We start from the raw sequence: 12,042 nt of genomic DNA, 5'->3' as shown, positions 1-12,042 counted from the left end.
CAATTTGTTTTATGAGGTTACTCATCTGACCAGACATTTCTGACTCCTGTGGAGCGAACTCATAGTTACTGGCTGCAGCGATTGGACTACCCCGACTATCGATTCTTTCATAGGCAGAATCACTAATTGTTCTACCCCGGCCTGTGCTACAGTACTCCGGATCCTCAAACAGTTTAGTTTTGTCAGGCGTATCCAAAAGACTGCCCCGCCCTCTACCAGCTGTAAATGTATTGTCCCACCCCAAATCGCTGTGTCTAGCAGCCATTCCCCTCAGGTGTCAGAATACACTCTCAAAACACATAAATATTAACCAACCAAATCAATGGTAATGAACCAGTTTTAACTCAGAAAAAAAATAAAATTCAATTGTCCTTAGAAAAAGAGAGAAAGAAGAAACAAATAAAGAAGAGAGAAAAAAAAAATTCACTTGTTTCTCAGTCCTCCAATCAAAGATCCAGTCAATTGATGATGCAAAGTACCTTCATCCACACAGTTCAGTCAAAAACAGGTAAGTTGGTGACACTCTTCAATGATCCAGCACGCTGCTTGGTTGATCCAGCTAAGTCACAACTCACCAGACCAACAGTCTGAACATGCGATCTCAGCGTCGAATTCACGTGACACACTTCATCAGCAGTCTCAGCAGTCTCCACCTAGACACAGCACAACCCGTCTGACATCCTGACGCCACCGAAGAAACAGCAACAGTTAACTGAAGTCCCGTCTCTCCACCAGCACCCCACAGCTCCAGTCAGACTCGACGTCAGCAATCCCAGCGGTCGACAACGATCAACCAATCGAAGGGTCACGGCACCAGTTTTGTAGCGGTTGTTCCTCTGCGTTGTGTTATTTTGAATGTTTTAAAATAAAAGGATTTTCCACTCAAAGCTGGTCATGCAAAAGATGAATATAATTACAATACCTGTGTGATAAAACACATAAACAGACAGACACTGTTAAACCGCAGCTCTTTTAACTGTACCTCTCCTCAAGAGACATTGCAGGAAAGAGAGACACACACTTCACCACACACATACACAATATATGTAATAATAGCAATAGTATAAATAATAATGATAATAATAATAATAATAATAATAATAATAATATTCACAAAAATGTCATTGTATATTTCTTTCACATCTACTGCAGTCAGATTCACCCGCGTTCACTCCGAAGGAATAACTCACATGACCTGTGCACTTGTAATGACACATCAAGGATGTTAAGAGGCTAAAAGCAGGTTTAAAACTTGCCCCATTGAAGTCAACAGGGTGCAAATTTTAAAAAGAGGATAACACGTTGTAGGCAACACCGATTTTTGTCGTTGTTCTCTGTACTGACAGCACTCCAAATGTACAAAAAAATTAGCTCAATGTTAAAATTGACCGGAGTTCTCCTTTAAGTGTAATATTTCTGTAAAGGCTAGGGACAGAAAAATGGACATTTCCATAGAATGACCCTTATGCATAATTTCCCCATTAAACAGGGCACTATTTGAGCGGACAGTCATTTGTAGTGGTGTCTGGGACCACTGTTGACGTTATCAACTGCACTAATTCAACCCTATAATGCACCGCAATAATGTTATTTATGTTAATAATGTTAAAATTATATTTTCATAAAAAAAAAAAAAATGTATGTAGGCTACATTTATAACACTATAGGCTATTTACCATTATATTACCTTTGTATCAAATTACAAAAAACTAGTTAATGCAGCTAGTTCACAGCTACAGAATTTTATCCAACTATAACGACTCCCGCTTCGGAGAAGCCCGTGTATGTGAAAAGGGTCCATAGGCTCATTTGAGATGAGCATAATCTGCGCAAGACCGATCACCGGTAATCCCTGTGAGATGCATGAATCTCACCGGAAGAAGTAAGTCATCCGGGTACTTTTTGCCTACTCTTTTATGAGTATTGTGAAATCAGAAATACTTCTTTTGTCACATAGCCTACTGTTTTTCGCCTACTAGTAAGTATGAGAACTCGGATGCGACCAATTTAGGCTTGTTCAACTTTGGCAACTGACTTGAAGCAGTGCATGGTGGTTAGAAATTTTGCCAGACTTGAGACACCACGTGACTGTGACGTATGGCATCAAAGTATCGCAAGAGTGGCTGCACAAGCTCTTATGACGACATAGCCGATTAGCCAGATTCACCGAATGACAACGATCACGTGTGTTTCGTGTTTATTTTGACAACTTCAGTTCCACTAATGCTCACAAATCTGTATTTTTATAACAGTAAAAGCTCTTTTCATGTAGTCACGACTCACGATGTTATAGCCTTTGTGTCATGTTTATCAAAATCGGTGGTATCTAAATATTATAGGCGTAGGTTGAATTTTATTTTTGTTCAAACTGTATTAAGCAGTACACAAAGTTTCAGAGACGTTTTCATTCAATATTTTGTGTATTTGAAAAATATTGCATTTATTCCACTTCAGCTGTGATTAAGTATGCAAACACAGCACGAGCGTCACTACGGGAAGCAGAAAGTGTCAAGTCAGTCAAGTCAAGTCACCTTCATTTATATAGCGCTTTAAACAATATAGATTGTTTCAAAGCAGCTTTACAGTGATAATAGGAAATGAAAGTAACAGAGATTGTTCTACAGCAGCTCTAGAATAAAGTTATTGTCCAGCTAAAGTTAGTTTTGATTGATTCCCGTCCGCAACGATCATTAGTAATTAACTTAGGGGCCGCTAACACGACACCGTTCTAACAGAAAACCCTTAATGCGATCCGGCCGCTCAACTGCACAAAACAGTGCCTGATGGCTCGAGAACGTAAACCATGAAATAGGTTCCAAGGTACAAGCCTTGAAAAATTTATAATACAGAATTTTCTGCGTAGCCACGTGAACCGGAAGTATCCCGACAACGTTTTATCTGTACAGAGGTAAAGGGAAGGAAGGAGGCCTTTACAGGTGAGAGACTAGTTGACACTTCAGGACTGCATTGTCGTCGTGTCCAGGCGCAGGTCCTTCATCAGATCTGGATACAGCCTGGATCCGGCGGACTGCGGTAAACCTCGGGATAAACAGAGAGACTAATATTTGCGTAGACGCCATCCTTCTTATGATGTAACAAGTAGATCAGGATTTATAGGAAGTGTTCCCGGTTCCGGCTGACCTAATCTATGCAGCAGGTATCAATCTAGGTATCAACTGGCCGGAATTTTGAGATCGCAATAGACATGACGGACTATAACGCGTTAAGAGCTCGCTCAAGTACTGGGGAGCTAAACCATTTAGTGCTTTGTAAGTAATCAGCAATATTTAAAAAATTAAAAAAATTAAAAAGTGTTTGTGTTCTTCACGGCACCGTTTTCAGCTCCTCCCCACCTGCAAGCGGCACCTCTCGCCTGTTACACCCAGCCTCAGCCCAAGTCGATCCTATTGTCGCACCACTTGCAGTCTTTGCACTTGACCTCTTGTCTACTTTGACGTATTTCCAAGTGTTCAAGTGGGCGTTAAGACTGCAAATGTGTAGAACTTTTGATTACCCGATGGGACACACTTATAGAGTTGCAAAAATGTGTTTTTTGTCATTTTAAAATTGTGGTGCTTCTAATTAAGTGATAAAAAGCAGTTGCAAATGTTGTACAAAATACACATAGCCTACTCATCATTGCACCAATAAAATGTGCAACACCATGTTTTACTACCAAATTATATGTAATATCTAATTAATTTAACTTACAGTGGAATGTTTTCCTCGTCAGCGGGATTCGAGATAGTGTGGGTTTAGTGTGCATTAAGGGCACTGCACTTTGGCATTTTTAAGACATGGGACAGTCTTGCACAATTCCTTCCTGTCGCGTACATACGCTCTCAAGTGGTTAAGACCGCAAGTGTGGGTATTTGGACCGGGCAAGATGGTCTGTGGCTTTTACCATTGTAAAAAGCATAACTACTAACTTGGATCACGTGAGGCACCTCAGCCTATCATATAATAGCAACAACGTCAATGGCCAAGAGGTGTCCTGGAGGTGTTCTATTCTGGAACAGAATATCTGCTCCCGTACTCATGGAGCCCGGCACATGCATCGCTTTTACTGAGTGGAGATTGTTTTGTCCCCACAGGAGGAGGCCACGCCAGTCTGTTCAGCAAACAGGACCTGAGACCACCCTGGTGATTTAAATAGCCTACCACTGTCATGTTGTCTGGCCGGATGAGGACATGGTGCTCAGAACTTTGGCTGGAATTCCTTGAAGGCCGGAAGCACTGCCATAATTTCCAGGCAGTTGATGTGCCAGCCCGACCCGTCTTGGAGGTATCTGTAACGAACACTTTGCTTTTGAAAACGGAGCCCAGTTCCACTCCTATCTGATACAGATGGGGTGATTTCCAAGGGGTCAGGACTCTGGAACAGCCATGGGTCGCCCTTATGGGGGTCACACACTGGACGAGAAGCGCAGCACCGTGCCACGTCTTTAAAAGATGTACATTTACATTTATTTGTCTCAAATCGTAGTTAATGTATACTGACTGCACCCTGTGCTGCAATATACATTTAGTTTTACATTCATTTACAGAAAACAGCTGCTTGAATGAAAATTGCTGATGCTATCGGATTTTCAGGTGATATTTTCAATTCATTCAGTTAACGGACGCTCTGGGGTAAAGTGTTCAGACTGCAGACTTAGCAACGATTGTATTTAATTGTACAGTTCAATCATAACATAGTACAGACAATATCTTAATTCCATAATGTCCTTAAACATAACAATATTGCTGGTCATAAACTGAGAAAGTGTTCCGGTGTGCATGATACGGCCATCGCGCCATGCTCGAGGTGGGATGTGGGCCTTTAACCATTGTTGTAGTGGCCACATGTGTAACAGGCCCAAAGGGACTACTGAGGAGGCTGCTGCCACGAGGCCCAGTAGTTTTCAAGGGGAGGTTGATCCCTGGTTTGAATGCCGATGCTAACACCTGAATTTTCAGAGTGTTCCTGCGAAATCCAGGCGAATCGAACACTGCCCCCAGGAACACGATGCGTTGGCTGGGGGACAGCGAGCTCTTGCTTATGTTGATTCTGAACCCCAAACTCTCTAGATGGCTGAAAACCAGAGATCTGTGTGCACACAGTTCCTCTTTCGATAAGGCTAAGAGCAACCAATCATCTACGTAATTTAGGATGCAAACTCCCTATTGCCTCAGGGGGGAGAGAGCTGCATCCATGCATTTTATAAAAGTGCATGGAGCTAGGGACAGTCTGAATGGTAAGACTGTATATTGGTATGCTACCCCCTCGAACGTCATCCTTCTAGTGGACAAGGAAGTAACGGCTGCAGATGGCAGCACTGCGGTGGGGGGCTGAAGCCTGCAGCTGCATAAAGTGGAGGAGAAATGCTCCTTTTGTGAAGGTGTTTGATTTTTATTTGATTCACTGTAACTGCAGATGGCAGTACTGGCTGCAAAAATAACTCCCTGAACTGAACAGGGGGTTGGGAGGTGAATACATGGTCGTTTTGTGGGCTTTAGACTTCCATCCGAGTGCTGTGGGTGGGCAGAGTTGGCTCCACCCATTCGGGCGGGCTGAAAAGCCATTTGTCTGTGCAGGCGCACAGACGTGAACCAGTCAGGCTTCAGTATTTAGGAGAAAACAGAGTCTCCCCATAGCGTCAGGAAAACTCTGACACAATTCTCGTTCCGGTATCGAAAGGGAGTGCTTGTTTCTTGAAAACTGGTTCAGTAATGGAGTGACATTAGTGATTTTATTTTGATTTTTACCAATTTCCAGTATCTAGGAAAGAATTGAATCTAGTTTTCAAGGCCATCTCTTTGAAAATTTGTATGCTCTTTACTGAACATGTGAACGTATGGCTGTCTAAATCTGTAATATCTGAAGGGGTTCATGTAAATGTTATTGATGTTGTTCCTTAGGACAGCGTTTCAAATGTATCAAAGGGTGCCACTGCATTTAGTAACTATAGGTAGTATGTATGAGCGCAGAGAGAGCTGCACTTTTGGCACGCGCCAATACTTAATTCATACATGCATCGTCAAGTGTTACTCTTTTGCCGTAAGTCGACTTGCGTACGGCCATCTGCCGGAAGCTAGTTATTTTAGTTGATAAGCCGTTTGGGACACTTTTATGATGGATATGATGCTCTTCAAAAAATAGTGCCCATTCACTCCCATTATAAAGCTTGGAAGAGCCAGGGCATTTTTTAAGATAACTCCGATTGTATTCGTCTGAAAAGAAGAATGTCATATACACCTAGGATGGCTTCAGGGTTAGTAAATCATGGGCTAATTTTCATTTTTGGGTGAACTTCCCCTTTAATGGTGCTTAACCATGGTTCACTGATAAAGAGTAACATTCAAGGAACAATATGGACTATGGACAATGTGTGCGTCATATCTGCAAGGTATGGACTTCATATTTGTATGCTGTGCACTTCAAAGAATGGGACACCACAGGAAACTAATTGGAAGCCATGTTTATTAATTGGAGCACAATAAAGACACAGTTTTGCATCTTACATCTGTGTTCATGGAGTTTGTACGCATCAATCACTTGCTCACTCCTTTTACCAATACCAGCGGCTTAATTGAAAGCTGTAACACACAGTTTTTTTATGCTTGCTTGCTTTACGCCTTTGTGTGCCTTGTGGTCCTATGAGACATTTTGCTGAATTAGCACCTATCACTTGCAGCTGCAAACACACATGCAAGCCTTGTGTACAGGTCTGACTATACTAATATAGTGAAATATCATAAAAAACCTAAAAAACCTAATCTATAAAAAATAGAAAATATTTACGGCTAGGGTTCGGACTAGGACATCTAATTAATCTAAAACCAATGGAAGTCTATGAGATGTCTTCACTAATTTTGTAAAACAACCCTGTGAGTCTTTAGAAGAGGAGCTAACAGAGCGAATACTTTTCACATCATAAGCTCAAGTTCTCTTCATTCAGATCTAAAAAGTCAACAGGTGGCCCTTCAGAACCAATGACCTTTATCTAGAGTAGCATGAAGGCAACAAGATATGGTGCTTAAAATCCCATCCATGTTTTTTCCAAGTGTGTGTAGTAAGCTGGACAGCAAATAAAAGAAAAGCACTAGTGTGTTTGAGGGCCTCTGGCTCAGTCTCAGCTCGTCACTGTTTTACTGTTTTACATTCATGTCCTTTTCAACAATGTTTTTCCTACATAAAAAATTGCAGCCACTCAACAGCGAAGAGGACCCTGTCCGTCTAATGATCTTTGTTCAAAACGTGGCTTGCAAACCCAGCTGTCCATTATCAGGATAAGTGCTTAAGTACTTAAACCAAGAAAATTTCAAATATCCCAGGTTGTCAAGAAGTCAAAGTTGCTGGATAAGAAATTAAGTTACTTCCACTGTACACCAACAAGCAGGAAAGTTAATTTAACAGAAGAGGTGAAAAATAACAAGTGCTGTAGATATTTCCTGTACGTTCATATGCACATGCTCGCTAGTTTGGTGACCTCAAATATAAATGTCTTTCAGGATGCCCCAAAGCCATAAAAGGGTGGCTTTTAGCACTTTAAAAGGGTCATGGACTGCATTTTTTTAATTTAATGTTTCCTGAGGTGCATTTATGGTAGTATGATTTTTACATGAAATATTGTCATTTAGAAATAAAAGGCCATTTTCTACCCTGATTTAAGCCCTCTGATTTGAACACTGTTGGAAGGGGTGTGTCTGCTGTGAGATTTCAATGTAAACACCCACTGCTATGATTGGCTAACATCTTGCATATGAAATAAGTATTACATATGGAACTCCATTGATTTTTATTTTTATTTTTACTACGTTTCTACTATTACAGCCATGGGCGTCGGAACCATTGTATATGGGTGGGACAAGACCCACCCACTTTTTAAGACCAATGATATTATACCCACTCACTTTTACCATCTCTAATTCAGCGCATTTGTCTGTTCGCTTTTCAGAGCGCCGTCAGTCAAATCCATTCCACTTGAGGAATTCCCTAATAAATTAAACTCCATTTCCGCTGAATCGCTACATTATATTTCTCAACGAGCCGCAACTGACGAAAGTAACCGCCCGTTGTACCCTTCCAGTCAAATATTGCGTTGCAAACATCAATAACAGCTTTAAGTTGTCATTGCTGGCAAATGACCATAGTATTAGGGGGATAATCCACGGATAGCTGTGCATTTAATGCACGACGTGGAGGCAAAGAACCGCCTGACGTGAAGTGGAGTTTAGTTTACTTGTTTAATTAAAAGGTGCCAGAATACATGAAATGGTATTTACTCCAGCAACATTTTTCTGGGGGAGGACCCACACACTTTTTTTCTTCTTCCGACGCCCATGATTACAGCTTTCAAGATTAAATGTGTTGATTATAGCATTATATTTAGATATACACCTTGGCATGAAAGCTTGCAGTGATGAGCATTGCAAATGACAAACATATATAAATAACCACTTTCCTAGCATTACTGTTCTTTGGAAGGTTTATGTTATTTTTAGTCCAGTGATCCCATCTCTCTTCTCTGCTGCTCATCTCACTAACGTACCAGTGGGCGGGGCCAAAGACACAATGATGTAGAAGTAGGATTTGATTCAGCAGAGGCGGTCTTTCATCGCACTATAACGTCATATGACAAATCCAAAGGAGTCGTTTTCTAAGCTTGGATTCAATAAAAGCGGTTTTGGAATAACAAAGAAGTTGAGTTTTTACAGTAAAATGACCTCATATGTCAAAAGATCAGAGACATTTGATTTCTCAACTCATGACCACTTTATGGGATGAAGTTTATGCCTGTGGGTAAGGCAAGTGTTGTCCATTGACATCAAGTAGGTAAACAAAAAAATTATTATCTGGTTTAACATAGGCAAGATATTAGTCAACTATTTTATATATTTAAAAAAACAAAAACCAAGCAAAAAAAAAAAAAAAGTACCTGCAAAGTTTTGAAAATATAGTTTATTGTCAAAATAGACAAGGCTCTCAACTTCCTATAAAAGGAACTTTACAAATAAAAATGTTCAGTTGCTGTACTAGCACTTCAGGCAAAATATAGAAGTCTATTCAGTTGGGAGGATAAGTAAAACAAAGATCAAGTGTTGAAGGATAAAGACAAGAACATTTGTGCAGTGACCATTACAAGGTGAACTCACACAGGGGTAAAAAAAACAAACAAAAAAAACACACACACACACACACACTACAAAGGCCTATCCATATATTCTCAAAAAAAAAAAAAAAAAAAAAAAAAAAATAGTGACCAGTTGGAAATCTTGAAATTTACATTTGAAAGACTTCATTCATGAGCACAAACCCAATACATTCAGAAATATGGCCCCCTTTAGGGTGATGCGTTCCTGTACTTTTAAATCCTCAACAGTCAAATAACACAACTTTGAAAACACATCTAATGATGAATGAATTCATGTGTGATTTATAAAAAGAAACACTTTGTGAACCCTTCATTTGAGCGTAATTATGACCATTTTAGATGAGGCTGGCACAAAGTCAAAGCCACTACAGCAAATACCTATAAACAATCAACTCTCCATTTTGTTCCATGTCATTTTGTGGCAAAAAACAAACCACCAGACAAAACCCCTTCTATTATTGATTAAAAAAACTTGAGTATTGCTTCCCCAGCAGACTCTTACATTCATAAAGTGCATTCAAATGTATCTTTAAACTCCAGCCCTTCCCACCACCTTCATCTATCTCAGCATTCCTCAACTATAGTTCCAGCTGCAGAGGAGTACAGTTTTTTCTTAATAAGCCTAAACCCAGGCCGAAGCTTAAGTGCACGGTGGGTGCCAGGTGGGAAACACGTACCAATGCGCAAAAAATCCCTCAGACTCGGCCAGCCACCACCATCCTGTTTGAAAACCAAAGTCAATTCAAAGGTTGGCACCACACTTGCATCGCAAGCAAGTCGCTCGAGTCTCTCACAGCGGTGCTGCTGCTCTTCCAGCTCAAGATGCACATCCAGCACACAGCCCCGCAACCCACACGGCTCCCCTGCTGCCAACCTAAGCATGTCCCGTGCCACCCGCCGGGTGAGAGTCTCTGGCACCAGCACATGGGCACATTTTAGCTTGCTGGCTTTGGCCCTCGACAAACAGCCCTCAAGCAGCCGGGCGAGCTGCTGACATGTCTGTTCCTCACACACTTCAGCACCCAAGTAAGGCTCTGCCAAACACCGTTCCCAAAAGTCCATTTCTGGAGAGAGAGAACAGACATGAGGTTAGACTGAGGGATGCATGATATATTGGGAACATAATATCATTATTAATTTACTGGTTTTGATCAGATTGGATATTTTTCATCTGATATTGGGTATTTAATCATGGATTCTTGGTTCCACCTATTTTCAGATAATGGTTACCATAGCACCAACTTAAAGGGAGAGGGATTAGGCTACAACAAATATTAACCCCCTTAAAGAGCCCTTAAACATTTGAGCACGTTCCTAATCTCCTATAATAGAAAACCAACCTCACCCCACATTTAAAATACTTTTTTAGCAGGCTTCAAATTGAACATCCATATTTTATACTGTACTATAATACTGGCTACTAAAGTAATTCAGACATACAAATTGTTAAATTTATTCAAATAAACCTAAATTCGAGCTCAAAATCTGAAAACATCAAGTGGAACGTAACAACTAGACTAAATGCTTTTATTAATAATGCATTTAGCAATTTAGAACGTTTTAATTGGTGATTCGGAAAATGCATGGTAGTAATTTTAGCAAGACCAAAATTTAATTATCATGTAATATTTCTAATTTTCAATAGCTAATTTACGCAGTAACAAACAATTAAGAAAAATCCCGATTACTATATCCTGAAGTCGTGGCCACAAAGGAGATGATATGGATAACAGAATGACTTCATCGGTGTTGACATGACATCACCGCTGCAGCTCTGCACCATCAGCGTACTGAGTGCAGTAAACAAGTCTAGCTCTCAAATCCAGTAGAATTGTTTGAAAATCATGTTAGCGCTCCACAAATCACAGATACTGAACATTATACATAAAAAAAAAAAAAAAAAAAAAAAAAAAAAAAAAAAGTATATCTTACCATGATCGATGCAAGTCAGGTCATATCCTCTACCAGCAAATCCAGAGAGGCATTCCGAGTTTCTATTTAATGTGCTTGTTGCAACCATTGTGAAAATCCTTTGAGTTGTATAAAGTGCTGAAAAAGAAAGATTCTGGATTAGCCTAAATGCTGCACACCAGAAGGAACGATGCAAAACTTCTATCCAGTAGCCTATGCCTAAATTATATTCGAGCAAAAGTATTAAAGCTCACTTTTCATAGTCTCGATGATTAAGCTTACGCAGTTCGAGATTTACAAGAAAAACATTAATAAGGTTGCATATTGCATAGCTGCAATCACTAACAAACGCACATTTTTGTTGTTGCAGTCATTCAAACGGATGCTTTACCAGGGACATAAAAAAACGTAAATATCATATACTTACCCTTGTAAAACGGATATAATTTTAAAATAAATGCACACAAAAATGTATTTCAATAGCACAAAGACTAATACACACATCTCCGTCAACATTCACGTGAACTCAGACCAACAAATGAGAAAAGCCACTAGCTCAAGCAGTATTTATAGCTTCTCTATACCCACGTGCGTATCAAACATCACAGACCAATCAGCGCACGTTTTACATTGTGGAACGTACTGACTTCTACCGGGCAACCAGTTCGCGCTTTATGCTCTTGAGATCCACAACTGTTTGTTTCGACGATTGTGATTTGCTACATGTGCCAGCGCTTTACCCAATTGCTGAGTGGCATTCGATCTTTCTTTCTTTCTTTCTTTTTTTCTTTCTTTCCTATTTATTTATTTATTTATTTGGTAAACAGTAGTTTGTTGCTACCTGTTGTTATTACCGCCGCCACCACCAACCCTTTTAATGCCATGATCCTCACAGGATTCAGTTATAATTCTGAAATGTAAGATTTGGAAGACTGTTGAAAACAAAACAAAATCCTATTATTTGGCTAGACAGATCCTTCCTTACAACAAAATA

At 40.1% G+C, this 12,042-nt stretch overlaps 1 protein-coding gene across 2 annotated transcripts; it reads right to left on the bottom strand.

The window, feature by feature from the left end:
* Positions 1-6,466: 6,466 nt before the first annotated feature.
* Positions 6,467-11,684, bottom strand: LOC311287628 (DNA damage-inducible transcript 4-like protein). 2 transcript variants are annotated; one of them, XM_084404571.1, is made up of 3 exons: positions 11,637-11,684; positions 11,070-11,186; positions 6,467-10,201 (listed from the first exon to the last, which is right to left on the bottom strand). In XM_084404571.1, exons 2-3 carry the CDS (start codon positions 11,155-11,157, stop codon positions 9,702-9,704), a joined length of 588 nt encoding a protein of 195 aa, XP_084260697.1. In that variant the 5' UTR covers positions 11,158-11,186; positions 11,637-11,684; the 3' UTR covers positions 6,467-9,701. The 2 variants fall into 2 exon arrangements, with proteins under 2 accessions (XP_084260697.1, XP_084260696.1); XM_084404570.1 differs by lacking the exon at positions 11,637-11,684 and adding an exon at positions 11,476-11,606.
* Between the last annotated feature and the right edge of the window lie 358 nt (positions 11,685-12,042).

The sequence above is a fragment of the Rutilus rutilus genome (genome assembly GCF_951802725.1).
Source record: "Rutilus rutilus genome assembly, chromosome: 3".
NCBI lineage: Eukaryota > Metazoa > Chordata > Actinopteri > Cypriniformes > Leuciscidae > Rutilus > Rutilus rutilus.
The sequence above is the reverse complement of the archived record's forward strand: the minus strand, read 5'-3'. Positions and strand labels throughout refer to the sequence as shown.